Source organism: Haematobia irritans, chromosome 1 (assembly GCF_050003625.1).
Source record: "Haematobia irritans isolate KBUSLIRL chromosome 1, ASM5000362v1, whole genome shotgun sequence".
NCBI lineage: Eukaryota > Metazoa > Arthropoda > Insecta > Diptera > Muscidae > Haematobia > Haematobia irritans.
In genome coordinates this window covers 209,868,196-209,887,996 of record NC_134397.1, presented here as the reverse complement: position 1 = coordinate 209,887,996, position 19,801 = coordinate 209,868,196, and the positions used below count along the sequence as shown (strand labels likewise).

At 30.6% G+C, this 19,801-nt stretch overlaps 1 protein-coding gene across 1 annotated transcript in view; it reads right to left on the bottom strand.

The window, feature by feature from the left end:
• Pde6 (phosphodiesterase 6) overlaps window positions 1-19,801 on the bottom strand; it is a 474,642-nt gene that overhangs the window by 16,122 nt on the left and 438,719 nt on the right. The window contains exons 6-9 of the mRNA XM_075292702.1: window positions 11,884-12,148; window positions 6,097-6,608; window positions 5,929-6,021; window positions 5,319-5,853 (exon numbers count right to left, since the gene is read on the bottom strand). Of these exons, the coding sequence (XP_075148817.1) occupies window positions 5,319-5,853; window positions 5,929-6,021; window positions 6,097-6,608; window positions 11,884-12,148 (1,405 nt within the window). The remainder of the gene's footprint in view (window positions 1-5,318; window positions 5,854-5,928; window positions 6,022-6,096; window positions 6,609-11,883; window positions 12,149-19,801) is intronic.

The window sequence follows — 19,801 nt, the reverse complement described above, 5'->3', positions numbered from 1 at the left end:
CTCAATTTCAGTTAACCGAACTTATGACCAATGCTATGTACATAAAATAATAAAAACAAGGTGTTTGATTCCGTGTGTGTGCCATCTACAATTTTACCTTTCAGTTGATTTTATTTACAGAGTGATTTAAACTGTTTTGAAAGTGCCATCTTCACTTGAAATAAAGCGTTCTCAATACGGAGAAGAAAATGTACTCTCTCTCAATAGCGAGAATGTGGCATTTTCAGTAAAGCGAAGTCATACTAATGTGACGAAACTCATTTGAACACAAAAAACTTTTCAGTAATCCGATTTTTTCAGTTAAGCGGAGTTTCACTAAAGCGGAGTAATTTAAATGAAATGGACAGAAAAAACAACTGGGGAATGCGATCGATTTCAGTTATCCGAGGTTTTTCAGTAAAGCGCATTGCGCTAAAGCGGAGTCGACTGTACATCACTAATTTGGAAAATATATATAAAACATATAATAGAGTTCATATGGGGGCAACAACGCCTTTTGGTCGATCACCCAATTTTATTTCTTAGCTATTCAGAACTATTTGATTCATAACTCCTATTTTTTTCTCTGATGAGGGATTGTATCAGATAATATTTTGAGTACCCGTCTAATTTTTTGGATTTTGAAACCGTAATCTTATTGTAACTCGTAAACTGGTATAACAAAAATTTCATATTTTTACAATTTTTAGATTATGACTGATTTTTTACAGCAGAGCCTATTTCTTTTCAAAAAACTTGCCAAACACGGTATTGGGGATTTTTGTGGGGAATTTTAAATTAAATTGGGGATGAAAGCGTCTTTTTTTGGGGACAAGAACCCGAAAAATACTGGCAACACTGATTGCCTTGTTCTGCAGTCGTTGCAGAGTTTTCAGTGTTGTGGTATTTCTGCTTACAAAAATTACTGCTGCGTAGTTTAAATGACTCTGAATTAACGCTTGATAAAGAAGAGTCTTTGCCTTTTTGGAGAGTTTATTCTTCATTTTGAATAACACCCCAATGGCAGGAGCTATCTTCCGTTTAATTTCAGATAAGTGCATATCCCATGATAGGTTTGCCTGCAATGTTACACCCAGGTACTTCACGAATTTACTTGTCTGAATAGTATGCCCACCCATTTGAATATTGAAATCCCCATCATCACTGGAGCGAGGAGTAAAACGTACAATTTTTGTCTTTGTCGGATTTAATATTAATTTATTGATACGGACAAATTCAAGAATAAGAGAAATATCTCTCTCCATATTAATCTTTAACATCAAATCGTTCCCATACGGATACAACAAGCATACGTCATCAGCAAATATGAACATTCTACCCGCCAAATCCAAGTTGCTTATGTCATTTATATATATTGTGAAAAGCAAGGGCCCCAAACAACTTCCTTGTGGCACACCGCAATTCACAACTGAAGTGCTACTTCGACAACTACCGACTTCAACAAACTGCTTTCTATCACGCAAGTAACTTTTAAGCAACTCTCTCTCACTTCCATCCACGCCATAATACCTCAGCTTTTCTAACAGAATCTCACTGTCAACAAGGTCAAAATCTTTTGTAAAATCGAGGAACAAACCTGCTACACCCTTTGATCCACGATCTAAACCATCACATATGCTATTCACAACATTTAAAACGGCTTCCTCAGCTCCACAACCCTTCCTAAATCCGAACTGGTACCTATAAATATACCCTTCGAAATGTAAACGAAGCCTTTGATACAAAATTTTCTCAAATATTTTGTCAAGTACCGAGAGAACTGAAACAGGACGAAAACTCTCAACCGCCGAGGCGTTTACAACTTTCGGAATTGGAATGACATTACTAACCTTCAAGCAGTCGGGAAAAACAGCAGACTCAACCATTTTATTATAGATCCTAAGCAATATTGGAGCTAAGATCTCCTTGCAGAAAACTATAACCTTAGGGGACACCCTGTCATATCCTGTAGATTTCCTAACATTCAAATCGCACAAAACTGATTCAATTTCCCCAATTGATGCAGTTGGTAAAGAAAACCGGTTCGCACTGCGAGGTAACGTCCGCATACTATTACAGCTATCACCTGGCCTTATATGGATCTGCTGCCGTAAATGACAAACCGAGTCAATAAAGTACCCATTAAATCTATTGGCTATATCTTGATGATTTGATTCAATTTCCCCACTTTCAGAGACAAGGCAAATGTTGTTCTCCCTCACTCTCCCTATGGCGTTATTAAGAAAATGCCAACATTTCTTAGGATCTTCACCCACTTGCATCAGATTGTCATAATAGTAATTACTGCGAGATATCTTTAAAGCTACTTTTATAATTTATTTGTTCAATAACATTTTATTTCTATAGAAAATTTTGCCAAAATTTTATTTCTATAGAAAATTTTTTAAAAATTGTATTTCTATAGAAAATTTTGTAAAAAGTTTATTTCTAAAAAAAAATTTGGCAAATTTTTATTTCTATGGAACATTTTTTAAGAATTTTATTTCTATAGAAAATTTTATCAAAATTGTATTTCTATAAAAAATTTTGTCAAAAATTTTATTTCTATAGAAAATATTGTCAAAATTGTATTTTTATTGAAAATTTTATCAAAATGCTATTCCTATTTTGTCAAAATTGTATTCCGTTTTGTTTTGTTATTGTTGGTTTATTCTTCAATCATTATTGTTGTTTTTGATTTCAGCTTAAAACCATGCATTGACAAAATACAAACTGTTGGTAAACTACACTTGTAGTTTAGTTAATACATGGTTTTAAGCTGAAATCAAAAACAACAATAATGATTGAAGAATAAACCAACAATAACAAAACGAATGAAGTAAGAGGAAGCACGCTCAAAATAAACCCAGCCAACGCACTCAAATCGATGATTTGAAATTGGCAAAGGACAAGAGAAATGTTTGTACAAAGATTTATTTCGGCAAAAGCCGACTACCATAAACATTTTTTCGGAAGGTTCAAGTGTGGTTCACTTTGGGTTTAGTGAAATACCAGAATTTATTCTGATAATTGGTTGATAGTTTTGCTGTAAGTAGAGGATGCTTCAACTAGTCTATAGGGCTTTGCCCAAATAAATTTGACAAACATTCTTTTCCTCTGTTGGTTAAGCTACACTTGTAGTTTAGCCAATGCATGGTTTTAAGCTGAAATCAAAAACAACAATAATATTTTATTTCTATAGAAAATTGTGTCAAAATTTTATTTCTATAGAAAATTTTTACAAAATATTATTTGTATAGAAAATTTTGCCAAAATTTTATTTCTAAAGAAAAATTTGCCAAATTTTATTTCTATAGAAAATTTTTTAAAATTTTTATTTGTATAGAAAATTTTGTCGAAATTTTATTTCCATAGAAAATTTTATCAAAATTTTATTTCTATAAAAAATTCTGTAAAAATGTTATTTCTATAGAAAATATTGTCAAAATTGTATTTTTATTGAAAATTTTGTCAAAATGTTATTCCTATTTTGTCAAAATTTTATTTTATTTTATTTCGTTTTGTTTTCTTATTGTTTTGTCAAAATGTTATTTCTATAGAAAATTTCGTAAAAATTTGTATGTCTATAGAAAATTTTGTAAACATTTTTATGTCTATAGAAAATCTTGTCAAAATTGTACTTCTATAGAAAATTTTGTCAAAATTTTATTTCTATAGGAAATGTTGTCAAAATTTTATATCTATAAAAAAAATTGTCAACATTTTATTTCTATAGAAAATTTTGCCAACATTTTATTTCTAAAGAAAATTTTGTCAAATTTTATTTCTATAGGAAATTTTATTTCTAAACAAAATTTTGGCAAATTTTTATTTCTATGGAAATTTTTTTAAAAATTTTATTTCTATAGAAAATATTGTCAAAATTTTAGTTTTATTGAAAATTTTGTCAAAATGTTATAAAAAAAAAATTGTCAACATTTTATTTCTATAGAAAATTTTGCCAACATTTTATTTCTAAAGAAAATTTTGTCAAATTTTATTTCTATAGGAAATTTTATTTCTAAACAAAATTTTGGCAAATTTTTATTTCTATGGAAATTTTTTTAAAAATTTTTTTTCTATAGAAAATTTTATCAAAATTTTATTTCTATAAAAAATTTTGTCAAAAATGTTATTTCTATAGAAAATATTGTCAAAATTTTAGTTTTATTGAAAATTTTGTCAAAATGTTATCCCTATTTTGTCAAAATTGTATTTTATTTCGTTTTGTTTCGTTATTGTTGGTTTTGTTCTTCAATCATTATTGTTGTTTTTGATTTCAGCTTAAAACCATGCATTGACTAAACTACAAACTGTTGGTTAAACTACACTTGTAGTTTAGTCAATACATGGTTTTAAGCTGAAATCAAAAACAACAATAATGATTGAAGAATAAACCAACAATAACAAAACGAATGAAGTAAGAGGAAGCATGCTCAAAATAAACCCAGGCAAATTTTGTCAAAATGTTATTTCTATAGAAAATTCCGTAAAAATTTGTATGTCTATAGAAAATATTGTCAAAATTTTTATGTCTATAGAAAATTTTGTCAAAATTCTACTTCTATAGAAAATTTTGTCAAAATTTTATTTCTGTAGGAAATGTTGTCAAAATTTTATATCTATAAAAAAATTTGTCAACATTTTATTTCTATAGAAAATTTTGTCAAAATTTTATTTCTATAGAAAATTTTGTCAAAATATTATTTCTATAGAAAATTTTGTCAAAATTGTATTTCTATAAAAAAAAAAAATTGTTCAATAACATTTTATTTTTATAGAAAATTTTGCCAAAATTTTATTTCTAAAGAATATTATGCCAAATTTTATTTCTATAGAAAATTTTGTAAAAATTTTATTTCTAAAGAAAATTTTGGCAAATTTTTATTTCTATGGGAAATGTTTTAAAAATTTTATTTTTATAAAAACCATGCATTAACTAAACTACAAACTGTTGCTTAAACTACACTTGTAGTTTAGTCAATACATGGTTTTAAGCTGAAATCAAAAACAACAATAACATTTAATTTCTATAGAAAATTTTGCCAACATTTTATTTCTAAAGAAAATTTTGGCAAATTTTTATCTCTATGGAAAATTTTGTCAAAATTTTATTTCTATAGAAAATTTTGTCAACATTTTATTTCTATAGAAAATTTTGTCAACATTTTATTTCTATCGAACATTTCTTCAAAATTTTATTTCTATAGAAAATTTTGTCAAAATTTTATTTCTATATTTCTATTTCAATGCCAATGCCCAAGATCTACAGTCTGACAAATACTACTAAACATAGATCCCCTGGCGTAAGAATGAATTCTCAATTTTCAAAAACTTACCAATAAATTTAAAGCTATACAAATTATAGACTTCAGCCGATTCGATGGTATCCTGAACTAGTTTATCGGTTTGCTCTTGCGGTGCCGTTGCATGATATGACAAACATTCCAGGGCAACTTTCTGTTTAGCCATTAGCTTACAAGCATTCTCATACATTTGGGTATTGTGAATACCTAGACCACAAAATATGGCAAATGCTTCGAATATCGAAGCATCACAATCAGTAAAAGGTACTCCATTGGATTTATTGATCAATTGGGCCACACCAATCACACGTTTCTGGGCATTAACGATGGGCATACAAAGTATAGCCTTAATACAATCGATCTCATTTTCCGCAGTGATTTGATTATGCTCCTGGACCCATTCACGTACATCAGCTATATTTACGGTTTGACTAGTGGTAGCCACAAATTGGGCAATTTGGGCTAAAGTAGAATTGCTTAGATCATTCGAAGTGGGTCTTGAAATATTTGCCGATTGATTAGCTGCTCCCAATTCGAAGAGAACCGTAAAACGGTTATTTGTTATTTGCTGGAATTTAAGAATTTTGAATTCAGTAACATAGTTATAAGGGGTGGGGAGGTGGGCGGTTATTTTCTCTCTTACCTTATCCTCAAAACTATCACTACTACTTAATATGCTACGACTTAGGCGTCTTTGTATTTCATTAGGTTTTTCTATGATTTTTTCTAAATGACTCTGTAATAAAAGCAAAAATACAAAAATATATAATTTTTTATTTTTTCAAAAAAATTAAAGCTCTTTTTCACTTACAGCTTCACAACAATCCAAGTCCACCAAAAATACTGCACATCTTTCACATTTCAAAAGCACTCTGGCCTCGGTCATTATTTTTGTGACCAAACATTCCAAATTATTTTGTTCCTCGAATATACTACGGGCCAAATTCAATAGAATTTGATTACGTCTATACTCCTGGACGGACATTTCAAACAATTGAGCATTTTGTATGCCAATACCACAAAAGGTCAGGTAACGGCGAAATATTTCCACATCATGTTCATCGAATTCCACAGATCCATTGGTTTTATTGATAATCTGTGCCACACCGATTATATCGCCCTCATAATTGCAAATGGGCATTGAGAGTATGGTATTGGTTTTATAGCCAGTCCTTAAATCTATTTCACAATTGAAACGAGCATCTTTATAGGCTTCTTTAATGTTGATCATCTCTTTCGTTTGGGCCACCATGCCGGCAATACCCACTCCAAAGGGTATAATAATTTCTTCGGAACGTGCCTTTTTCACTGCCTCTTTAAGAGCTGAAAATGATATAGAATAAATGCCAAAGAATTAGTAAAGATTTTGATTTTTCACGTGTGATGGAGAAATACAATTTTTTTTAATTTAAAAAATGAAACAAGGATTTTTTTTAATTTTTTCTCTCTCTATGCCCTTTATTTATTTGGATCCAAAGATTTTAACTTTCCTTAAAGATATTGTTTTTTTGTACATGAAATTGGACAGCACTCAATGGTAAGAGGCAGGTATAAAAATATACTGAGCCCGAAATAACGGTCTGCCACTAATCCTAACCTAACCTATGGATATTGGTTTTGATTCCGAAGCAAAGCGGCGGCTTCTTCAAAATAAAGTCATTTTTATACCCTCCACCATAGGATAGGCGTATACTAACTTTGTCATTCCGTTTGCAATATATCGAAATATTGGTCTCAGACTCCAGCTGGGTGAAATTCTCAATCGACCTAGCGATGTACGTCCGTTCGTCCATCATCGGTATTGGTTCAGGTATAGCCCCTGACTCCCAGATTTAACTTACGGAGCCTCTTGGAAGAGCAAAATTTCCTCTCTCTATGCTATTAAAAAAATGTTTTATTTGGATCCAACGATTATAACTTTCCTTTTAACATGGAATCGGACAGCACACAATTAAATGTGAGAAGGTCATCACAGTGGTATAACAAAGGAATACAAATAGTCTATGTGAGCCCGAAATAACGGGTTGTCACTATTCCTATCTTAACCTAAGGATATTGGCTTTGATTCCGAGCCAAAGTGGCGGCTTCTTCAAAATAAAGACATTTTTATACCCTCCACCATACGATGGAGTGTCTACTAACTTTGTCATTCCGTTTGTAAAACATTAAAATATTGGTCTTAGACTCTACGACTTCTGGGTCGTGGTGAAATTCTGAGTCGACTCAGCAAAGTCCGTCCTTCTGTCTGTTGAAATCACGTAACTTCAGAACGAAACAAGCTATCGCCTTGAAGCTATGTACAAGTAGTTGTTATTAATGTAGGCCAGACGGTATTGTAAATGGGCCACATCGGACCTTTTTGAGTTATAGCCCCAAACCGATCGCCAGGTGTGACTTCCGGTGCCTCTTGAAAGAGCAAATTTCATTCGATGCGGTTGTAATTTGATACACATTTTAGTATATGTCCTCTAACAACCGTTCTAAAACTGTTCCATATCGGTCCATTATTATACATAGCGCCTCATATAAACCTCAGCATTGACCTCCGGAGCCTTTTGGAAGATCAAATTTCATCAGATGCAGTAGAAATTTGGTATACGATGTTGGTATATGCCCTCTAACAACCATGCTAAAATTGGCCCAAATCGGTTCATAATTATATATAGCCCCATATAAACCGATTCCCAAATTTGATTTCCGGATTAAATTTGATTTGAAAGATTAAATTTCATCCAATGCAGTTGAAATTTGATACGTGATCCCCAGATTTGAATTCCGGAACTTCTTGGAAGAGCAAATTTCATCCGATTCGCTTCCCAGTAAAAAAAGCGTCGCCAAAAAAGTAGTGAAAATGTTCTCTTTGGATCCGGAAGTAGTGCAAAATTGGCGCAGAAGCGATGAATTTAACATGGGTTTGTCATAGGACGGATGTCCACCATTTCAACAGCCGTTGCACTGAATTTGCCTCACTTCTTACTCTGTGGTTCGAATTCAGTGCTTTGGTGTGAATTAAAAAATGTTGTCATATTTTGACAAATAAATAATTTTTATAATTTTTTATGATTTTTAATGCATTCTAACGCTTGTCTGAAATGTTTGAATTAAAATATTTTGAATAATTCCCAATATTTTTGAATGGATCTAGAATTTTTTTCGACAAAATTTCAATAAGTTGTACCATTTTTTGTAATGCTTACTGTTTTTAACCTTAAAAAAAAATTACCCATTAAAAATAAGAAAAAAGCGAATTATAAATTAAATAATAATTAAAAGAACTTCCTCTGTAGTTAAAAGCACATCTTTGAGAGTACATCTTTTGGAAGTGCTTTTAAAGTTGTACCTTTGGAAGAACTTCCAAATTTTTTGCTGGGTTGTTATGACATATGCGATGTTAGTTAGGGGTGTGCATGTGAGTAATATTTTACTCATGCTCACGCACACTTACAACGCGTAAAATCTTACTCACGCACGATATTTTTGAAAGCACACTCACCCACGAAAAACTTTTAAAAACTCACACTCACGCCCACTCACAATCAGAAATGCCATGATAAAAATATTGTAACTCACGAGACATGTCACGACACACGATTATTTTTGTGAGTAATTTACCTGGAGAAGCCTGAGCATGATTAAAATCGAGAGTGTTATTAAACTCCTAACATCTTAGGTGTCACTGAAATTGTAAGCAAATTCAACTCCTAAGCGTTATTATGTTCGTGAGTCGAAATTCGTTAGACACGCATACTCACGAAGAGATTATTTTCGTGACTTACGCACGATCTTTACTTGCTCAGCAAAAAAATTTGGAAGTTCTTCCAAAGGCACGACTTTAAGAACACTTCCAGTGGATGCACTCCCAATGATGTTCTTTATTTTAACTACCCAGGAAGTTATTTTTATTCAATTTTTTTATAATATGCTTTTTTTCATTCTTTTAATGGGTAATTTCAAATATGTTGAAAACAGAGTAAGAATTCATAAAATGGTAAAAATCATTACAATTTTGTTGAAAAAATTCTAAATCCAATCTGAAAAAAATTGTGTATTTTTGAGGTCAAATGTTTCAGACAAGCGTTAGAATCCATTAAAAATTATAAAAAAAATTTATTTGACAAAATGTCACAGAATTTTTTAATTTACATCCAAAACATAGAATTCGGGTCAAACCTAAAGAGTGATGCAAATTTAGTGCAACGGCTGTAGAAATGGAGGACTTCCGTCCTATGACAAGCCCATGTTAAATTCCTCGCTTCTGCGTCAATTTTGCACCACTTCCGGATCCAAAAAGAACACTTTCATTACTTTTTTGGCGATGCTTTTTTTGCTGGGTTTGTCCAAATGGGTTTCATCCGATCTGGCTGAAATTTGGTACATGTTGTTAGTATATGGTCTCTAACAACCATGCAAAAATTGGTCCACATCGGTCCATAATTATATATAGCCCCCATATAAACCGATCCCTCGATTTGGCTTTTAGAGCCTCTAAGAGAAGCAAATTTCATCCGATCCGGCTGAAATTTGTTACATTGTGTTAGTATATGGTCTTTAACATCAACGCAAAAATTGGTCCACATCGGTTCATAATTATATATAGCCGACATATAAACCGATCCCCAGATTTGACCTCCGGAGTCTCTTGGAAGACCAAAATTCATCTGATTCGGTTAATATTTGGTACGTGTTGTTAATATATGGCCTCAAACACCCATGCAAAAATTGGTCCATAATTATATATAGCCCCCATATAAACCGATCCCCAGATTTGACCTCCGCAGCCCCTTGGAAAAGCAAAATTCATCCGATTCGGTTGAAGTTTGGTACGTGATGTTAGTATATGGTATCCAATAACCATGCAGGAATTGGTTCATATCTGTCCATAATTATATATAGCCCCCCATATAAACCGATCCCCAGATTTGACCTCCGGTGTCTTTTGGAGAAGCAAAATTCATCCGATCTGGTTGAAATTTGGTACGTGGTGGTAGTATATGATATTTAACAACCATGCCAAAAGTGATCCATATCAGTCCATAATCATATATAGCCCCCATATAAACCGATCCCGAGATTTAGTTTTGGAGCCTCTTGGAGGAGCAAATTTCATCCGAGTCAGTTGAAATTTGGTACTTTGTTCTAGTATATGGCCGTTAACAACCATGCCTAACTAGGTCCATATCGGTCTATAGTTATATATAGTCCTCAGATAAATCAATCCCAAATCACACAAAAATTGATCCATATCAAGTTCATAATTGTATATAGCCCCCATATGAGCCACCACCATATTTCAATTCTGGCTCCCTACGTACCGTGCAAAAAGTCTATATCGATTCGTAATTATTTGTAGACTTAACTATACATAACTTTTTTGTCTAATATATACCACGTATGGACTAACTTACAATTTAGAAAACGATGTTAAGAAGTTTTAAGATACCTTGCCATCGGTAAGTATTACCACAACCCAAGTAATTCGATTGTGGATGACAGCCTTTCGTAGAAGTTTCTACGCAATCCATGGTGGAGGGTACATAAGATTCGGCCTGGCCGAACTTACGGCCGTATATACTTGTTTCTTTTCTGAGGAGCACAAAATTAACGACAAATGACATTTTCTTTTGACCCTCTCATTTTTTTTTTCAAAGTAAATAACAATGACTTGAGCTAATCGTTAAAACGCTTCTCATAAATTGGGGTTTATTTTGTCTCAAAGAAAGCGCTTTGCAATTGAGCGAAATTTCGTGTGATTAAAATTTCGATCTGAAGAAAAAAATATTTTCTTTGTATACAAGACCGATATAGCTCATCTTCGAACTTACTTGGCAGACAAAAATCAAAGCTGTATTAAATTTCAGGACGACAGCGCTATTATTAAAGGCTGTAGTGTGATTACAACAACGACAGACGGACAACGTTGTATAGTCTTGGAATTTTATCCTGGTCAAGAATATACTTTATGTAGTCGGAAATCGAAATTTAGATATGTTACAAAGGAATGGCGAACTTTCATGCCTCCATCACCATATATGTGGTTATAATGAAATTCATTCAGAACACACTGCCCTACAACTTTTCATTGACCACCGAACCATTTGGTTTATACATACCTTTTTGTAACATTATTGAACTCTTGATTAATGGATTACAGATAATACTCACGACTACCATATACCATGGATGTGTGTAAAATGGCTTAATAGCTTTTTTAAATGTTATTTTTGCGATAACAAATGAATTATTACTGCTAATGGTTAAATTCCATTTTAAAACGCCCCACGTCTAACCCACCTGAATCCATCGTTGTCCGTTGATCTATTGATGGAGTATTGTCCAATTGGGTGGTAATCGAATAATATCAAATGTCATCAATAAATCATTAACTTTTTAATGGATTTTAATCCTTAAATAGAACCTTTGCGTGCACTTTGCAACAATGACCATTGTCATTTAGCATCATTCACTAGGACGATGATGATGATGATGGCCATGATGATAATGGTCAGGTTTGATTATTTAAATTGGTCCAATGCATTTTAATTCCCATTTTAGTTGAACTATATTTTTTTAATTTTCTTTTGTGCAATTTGCCACTTACGTGTCTTTTGTGTAACATCGAATAGCTTTGCCACTAGATATCGACTGTTGGGAGGTCCTTTAGCCAAAAATAATGAACCACGATCTGCATGTGTTAGAAGGCCCACATTTACCAGTATTTTATGGCATAGCACATCAATATCCAATTCATTGGCAACATCACGTATCAATTCCATAAAGAGTTCACCTTCATCCAGTTCCATTAAATGTTGTCGATTGTCCAGCATCGAGGTGCCACTTGAAGCTGATGAAAACGAGCGATTTTTCTATTAAATGTAAGGACAAAGAAAAAAAGGTAAAAGATGAAAAAAAAATGTGAATAAAAAAGATACCATGGAATATGATGATAATGGAAAAAATGGAAATAGAAATGGGTTTATTTAAGTGGATACCATATTATGTATGTTATGATCACAATATATAAGTCATTTAGTTTATGAATATGAATTTTTCGAATGATGAAATTCATATATTACATATGAATACATTTTTCTACGAGAAAACAAAATCGACAAAATTTTTTATAAAACAAAATATTGACAAAATTTTTAAAGAAATAAAATTTTTAAAAGTGGCATGAAATTATGGCATAAAATTTCTATAGAAATAAAATGTTGCCAAATTTTCTATAGAAATAAAAATTTGACAAAGTTTTTTATAGAAATAAAAGTTTGCCAAAATTTTCTATAGAAATAGTATTTTGACAAATTTGTCTACAGAAATAAAATTTTGACAAAATTTTCTATAGGAATAAAATTCTAACAACATTTTCTACAGAAATAGTATTTTTACAAATTTGTCTAAAGAAATAAAATTTGACAAAATTTTCTATAGATATAAAATTTTAACAAAATTTTCTATAGAAATAAAATATTAACAAAATTTTCTATAGAACTAAAATTTTGACAAATTTTTCTTAGAAATAAAATTTTGACCAAATTTTCTATAGAAATTGTATTTTTACAAATTTGTCTAAAGAAATAAAATTTTGACAAAATTTTCTATAGGAATAAAATTTTAACAACATTTTCTACAGAAATAGTATTTTTACAAATTTGTCTAAGGAAATAAAATTTGACAAAATTTTCTATAGAAATAAAATTTTAACAAAATTTTCTATAGAAATAAAATATTAACAAAATTTTCTATAGAAATAAAATTTTGACAAATTTTTCTATAGAAATAAAATTTTGACAAAATTTTCTATAGAAATTAAATTGTTACAAAATTTTATAGTAACAATTTTGAAAACATTTGCTATAAATTTTGACATAATTGTCTATAGAAATAAAATGTTGACAAAATGTTCTATATAAATAAAATTTTAACAAAATTTTCTATAGAATTAGTATTTTGACAAATTTGTCTAAAACATAAAATTTGACAAAATTTTCTATAGAAATAAAATTTTAACAAATTGTTCTATAGACATAAAATTTTGACAAAAATTTCTACAGAAATAAAATTTTGACAAATGTTTCTATAGAAATAAAATTTTGACAAAATTTTCTATAGAAATTAAATTGTGACAAAATTTTCTATAGAAATAAAATGTTGACAAAATTTTATAGTAATAATTTTGAAAATACAATACATTTTATTTCTATAGACATAATTGTCTATAGAAATAAAATGTTGATACAATTTTCTATAGAATTTTGACAAAATTTTCTATGGAAATAAAATTTTGACAAAATTTTCTATAGAAATAAAGTTTTGAAAAAATTATCTATAGAAATAAAATTTTGACAAAATTTTCTACAGAAATATTTTTTTTTAATTTTTCTAAATTTTGACAAAATTTTCTATAAAACTAAAATTTTGACAAATTTTTCTATAGCAATAAAATTTTGACAACATTATCTATAGAAATAACATTTTGACAACATTTTCTATAGAAATAAAGTTTTGAAAAAATTTTCTATGGAAATAATATTTTGAGAAAATTTTGTACGGAAATATTTTTTTTTTAATTTTTCTATAGAAATTAAATTTTGACAAAATTTTCTATAGAATTAAAATTTTACCAATTTTTTTATAGAAATAAAATTTTGACAATTTTTTTTATAGCAATAAAATTTTGACAACATTGTCTATGCAACTAAAATTTTGACAAAATTTTCTATAGAAACAAAATGTTGACATAATTTTCTATAGAAATAAAATTTTAACAAAATTTTCTATAGAAATAATATTTTACCAATTTTTTTATAGAAATAAAATCTTGACAAATTTTTCTATAGCAATAAAATTTTACAACATTATCTATACAAATAAAATTTTGACAAAATTTTCTATAGAAATAAAATGTTGGCAAAATTTTATAGTAATAATTTTGAAAACATTTGCTATAGAAATAACATTTGACATAATCTTCTATAGACATAAAATTGTGACAAAATTTTTTATAGAAATAAAATTGTGACAAAATTTTATATTAATAATTGTGAAAACATTTACTATAGAAATAAAATTTGACATGATTTTCTATAGACATAAAATTTTGAAAAATTTTCTATAGAAATAAAATGTTGACAAAATTTTCTTTCGAAATAAAATTGTGACAATATTTTCTATAAAAATAAAATTTTGAAAAATTTTCTATAGAAAGAAAAAATTTGACACAATTTTCTATAGAAAAAAAATTGACAAAATTGACAAATAGAAATATAATTTTGATTATTTTTTATAGAAATAAAAATTATATTTTCTTAGTTCGGCTTGAGGTCATGTGAATAAAAACAGATGTTGTTGTTTTTTGAGTTGTATTTTTATATTTAAAATTTTCCAATATTTCGAGACATCTCCGATGCTCGTCTTCAGGGAAATTACTTTAAACAAATTACAACTCAAATAAAAATACAACTCAAAAAACAACAACATCTGTTTTTATTCACATGACCTCAAGCCGAACTAAGAAAATATAATTAAAAGTTTAAAGGTCAACTAATTAAAACAACAGAAATAAAAATTTTAAAGTTTGTTTATACACCCTCAAAAAAAATCGCTTCTCTAACATATGTTCCAAACATATTTTGCAGGAAGCACATATATTATTGGATACCGCCGAAACATTAATATGTTTGTTTTATGTGAGCATATTATATGTTTGGAAGCATTTTGAGTCCAAAAATAGTATATGCTTGGAAGAATTCCCCAAAGAAGATTATATTCATTCCCTCACATATTTTTAACTTCCACGAAATTTTTGAGTTCTTCGCATCTTTTTCTGTAATAGAAATATGCTGTTTTTTTTTTCAAATGTCTATTTTCTTGGTTCCGAATGTCTATTCTCTTTATTCCGAATACTCAATCTACTATTCAAATTAAATAATATTTAGACTTAAGCATACCAAATTTTTGGCCATATTATAAAACAGTTTTCCGAAACAACATACAAGCGGTTTCACAGAAATTGCTCTCATTTCATTCTCTCGATGTGTTATGTTGATATCTTTTTATTCAACCCTCCCGGTTTCCATCTCTATTTCTTTCTCTATACTAACTCTCTCTCTCTCTGTCGCTCTCTGAATAAAGTATCACAACATATGCATGTTTACTCGAAATTTGTAAATTTATATATGTTTACATTCACGCATATTATTTTTATGAAACATTCATGCCCCAAACATAATATATTCTAACATTTTAACATATGTGTCCCAAACATTTTGTGTTAGTTTAGGAACATTACATGTTTGCACTTAAATATATTGTGTTTAAAAATTGTGCCCGAAACACATTTTGTTTATATCGGAACATATGAAAAACATATTTTTCTAACAGTGTAGAAATAAAATTTTGACGATATTTTCTATATAAATAAAATTTTGACAAAATTTTCTAGACAGATAAAATTTTTACTACATTTTCTATAAAGTCAATATGTTTACAAAATTTTAACTTTCGTTCAAGTCGTAATATCCACAACAATGTGATCAAACCCCAAAATAATTTTTTTATTGAAAAGTTTCTTCAAATTTTGGTAGATTATTTTTGGTTCGAGTAGCAATCGTGCTCAGAGGCTGGCGCTGAGCATTAAGAAGGTAAAAAGACGAAAAGTCGAAATCCAAAAATGAACTTTGTGATTGTCAATACAATTCCTACACCCTCAAAAAAAAAATCGCTTCTCCAACATATGTTCCAAACATATTTTGCAGGAAACACATATATTATTGGATATTGCCGAAACATTATTATATTTGTTTTATGTGAACATATTATATGTTTGAAAGCATTTTGAGCCCAAATTTATTATATGCTTGGAAGAATTTTTCCCCCGAGAAGATTGTGCTCATTTCCTCACATAATTTTAACATCCACGAAATTTTTAGTTCTCGGCACCATTTTCTGTATGTTGATATCTTTCGTCAAGCCTCCCGGTTTCCATCTCTATTACTTTCTCTATACTCTCTCTCTCTCTCTGTCGCTCTCTGAATAAAATATCACAACATATATATGTTTATTCGAATTTTGTAAATTTATATGTTTACATTCACACACATTATTTTTATAAAACATTCATGTCCCAAACATAATATATTCTAACATATTAACATATGTGTCTCAAACATTTAGTGTTAGTTTAGGAACATTACATGTTTGCACTTAAATATATTGTGTTTAAAAATTGTGCTCGAAACACATTTTGTTTATATCGGAACCATATCGGAAAACCATATTTTTTTAACAGTGTATATATGGAATCGTAATGGCAATAAAAAAGGTAAACTTTCAACTTTTGCGATTATTTTATAGTTGTCACGATTTTCGACTTTTTGTTCAATTTTTAGTATAACAAGTTCTTCATCATATTCCCTTTCAAATAACACCTCGACTTTTTTATTGGCAATGTCGAAAAATTCGATTTTCTATCTATTTGTCTCCCTATTTAAAAAAGCTCTTTAATTTTCAATGGTATTTTAGTTGAGCATATTTTATTATTCCTCTAATGGAACACGTGCTGACTTTCACAGACATGAGCAGTAATAACCCACTCTAATATACATATCATTGCCACATTAAGATGGATATGACCACGAAAGTATCCCATAATGGTCTTTACATAAATTGTCAAGTGCAACATAAAAAAACAAGCAAAACCAATTTATATACCAAGTTAGGCGCTAGATGGAAACCGTACATTAAGAAATTGAAATTTATCTCTTTCAATATATCTTTTAAACTACAAATGAAAGTTACATGATATTTATTTTAATGGCAGCTCATTATATTAATTTTTATTGGGATTGGTTAGTGATATTATCGTTTCAGTGATTGACATAATTTCTATAAAAACTATCGTCTTAAATGCATCCTTAGTGAAATTTTCTACATCTTTGGCTTGCAATCAATAGTTTTTTTTTGGAACTGCTGTTGTTATGCAACATTATTTGTGTGGTGCAATACACACCTGGCATACATAGAGTCTTGGGATCAACCCATAACCAAAACTTGTGGTGTCACAATAAACTGAACAGTCTAAGTGATCCTAAAATAAAGGGCTGTCAGTATACCTTATCTAAATTAAATTAATGTACACTGAAAAAATATTGACTTACTATGAAAGGTGTTGCAAACGCAATTTACACAATATTAAGGACAAATTTCAAAATTTGTGTCCCTTCGTTAAATACATGTGTCTTCGAACTAAAAGAATTTGTTCTTAAGGTAAAGAAAAACATTTTTGATTTAAAGAAATCGTCATTAAATACCTGATATATACAGTGACGCACACAAGTATTGGCACACCAAACAATTTTGTTTAAAACCCACATTTTAAAAGTGATATGAAGCTATTTTAAATTAAACAAGTATATACGGCCGTAAGTTCGGCCAGGCCGAATCTTATGTACCCTCCACCATGGATTGCGTAGGAACTTCTACTAAAGGCTGTCATCCACAATCGAATTACTTGGGTTGCGATAACACTTGCCGATGGCAAGGTATCGTAAAACTTTTTAACACTGTCTTCTAAATTGTAAGTTAGCCCATACGGGGTATATATTAAACAAAAAAGGACGATTAAATACGTATATAATATAGTTTGACTCAATTTTCTATAGAAATGAAAACTTGACAAAATTTTCTATAGAAATAAAATTGTGACAAAATTTTGTATAGAAATATAAACTTGACAAAATTTTCTATAGAAATAAAATGTTGACAAAATTTTCTATGGAAGTAAAATGTTGACAAAATTTTGTATAGAAATAAAATGTTGACAAAATTTTCTACAGAAATAAATTTTTTACAAAATTTTCTATAAAAATAAAATTTTGACAAAACTTTCTATGGAAATAAAATTTTGACAAAACTTTCTATGGAAATAAAATTTTGACAAATAAACGTTTGACAAAACTTTCTATAGAAATGAAATTTTGACACAACTTTCTATAGTAATAAAATTTGACAAAATTTTCTATGGGAATAAAGTTTTGGTAGATTATTTTTGGCAATATGGACCAATTTTTGTGTAATAAGTCATCGGCTATATATAACTAAAGACCGATATTGACCAATTTTTACATGGCTGTTAGAGGCCATATATTGACAAAATGTACCAAATTTCAACCGCATCGGATGACTTTTGCTATATATAATTATGGACCGATATGGACCAATTTTTGCATGGTTGTTAGATACCATATACTAACACCATGTACCAAATTTCAACTGGATCGGATGAATTTCGCTCCTCCAAGAGGCTCCTGAGGTCAAATCTGGGGATCGGTTTATATGGGAGCTATATATAATTATGAACCGATATGGACCAATTTCTGCATGGTTGTTAGAGACTATATACTAACACCACGTACTAAATTTCAATTGGATCGGATGAATTTTGCTCCTCCAAGAGGCTCCGGAGTTCAAATCTGGGGATCGGTTTATATGGGAGCTATATATAATTATGAACCGATATGGACCAATTTTTGCATGGTTGTTAGAGGCCGTATACTAACATCAGGTACCAAATTTCAACAGGATCGGATGAATTTTGCCCCTCCAAGAGGCTCCGGAGGTCAAATCTGGGGATCGGTTTATATGGGGGCTATATATAATTATGGACCGATATGGACCAATTTTTGCATGGTTGTTAGAGACCGTATACTAACATCAGGTACCACATTTCAACAGGATCGGATGAATTTTTCCCCTCCAAGATGCTCCGGAGGTCAAATCTGGGGATCGGTTTATATGGGGGCTATATATAATTATGGACCGACATGGACCAATTTTTGCATGGGTGTTAGAGACCGTATACTAAGACCACGTACTAAATTTCAACCGGATCGGATGAATTTTGCTCCTCCAAGAGGCTCCGGAGGTCAAATCTGGGGATCGGTTTATATGGGAGCTATATATAATTATGGACCGATATGGACCAATTTTTGCATGGTAGTTAGAGGCCGTATACTAACATCAGGTACCAAATTTCAACCGGATCGGATGAATTTTGCTGCTCCGGGAGGCTCCCCAAGCCAAATTTGGGGATCGGTTTATATGGGGGCTATACGTAAACGTGGTCCGATATGGCCGATTTCCAATACCGTCCGACCTACATCAATAACAACTACTTGTGCCAAGTTTCAAGTCGATAGCTTGTTTCGTTCGGAAGTTAGCGTGATTTCCACAGACGGACGGACAGCCCGACAGACGGACAGAGGGACGGACGGACGGTCATGCTTAGATCGACTCAGAATTTCACCACGACCCAGAATATATATACTTTATGGGGTCTTAGAGCAATATTTCGATGTGTTACAAACGGAATGACAAAGTTAATATACCCCCATCCTATGGTGGAGGGTATAACAAGTATATACGGCCGTAAGTTCGGCCAGGCCGAATCTTATGTATCCTCCACCATGGATTGCGTAGAAACTTCTACGAAAGACTGTCATCCACAAGCGAAATAC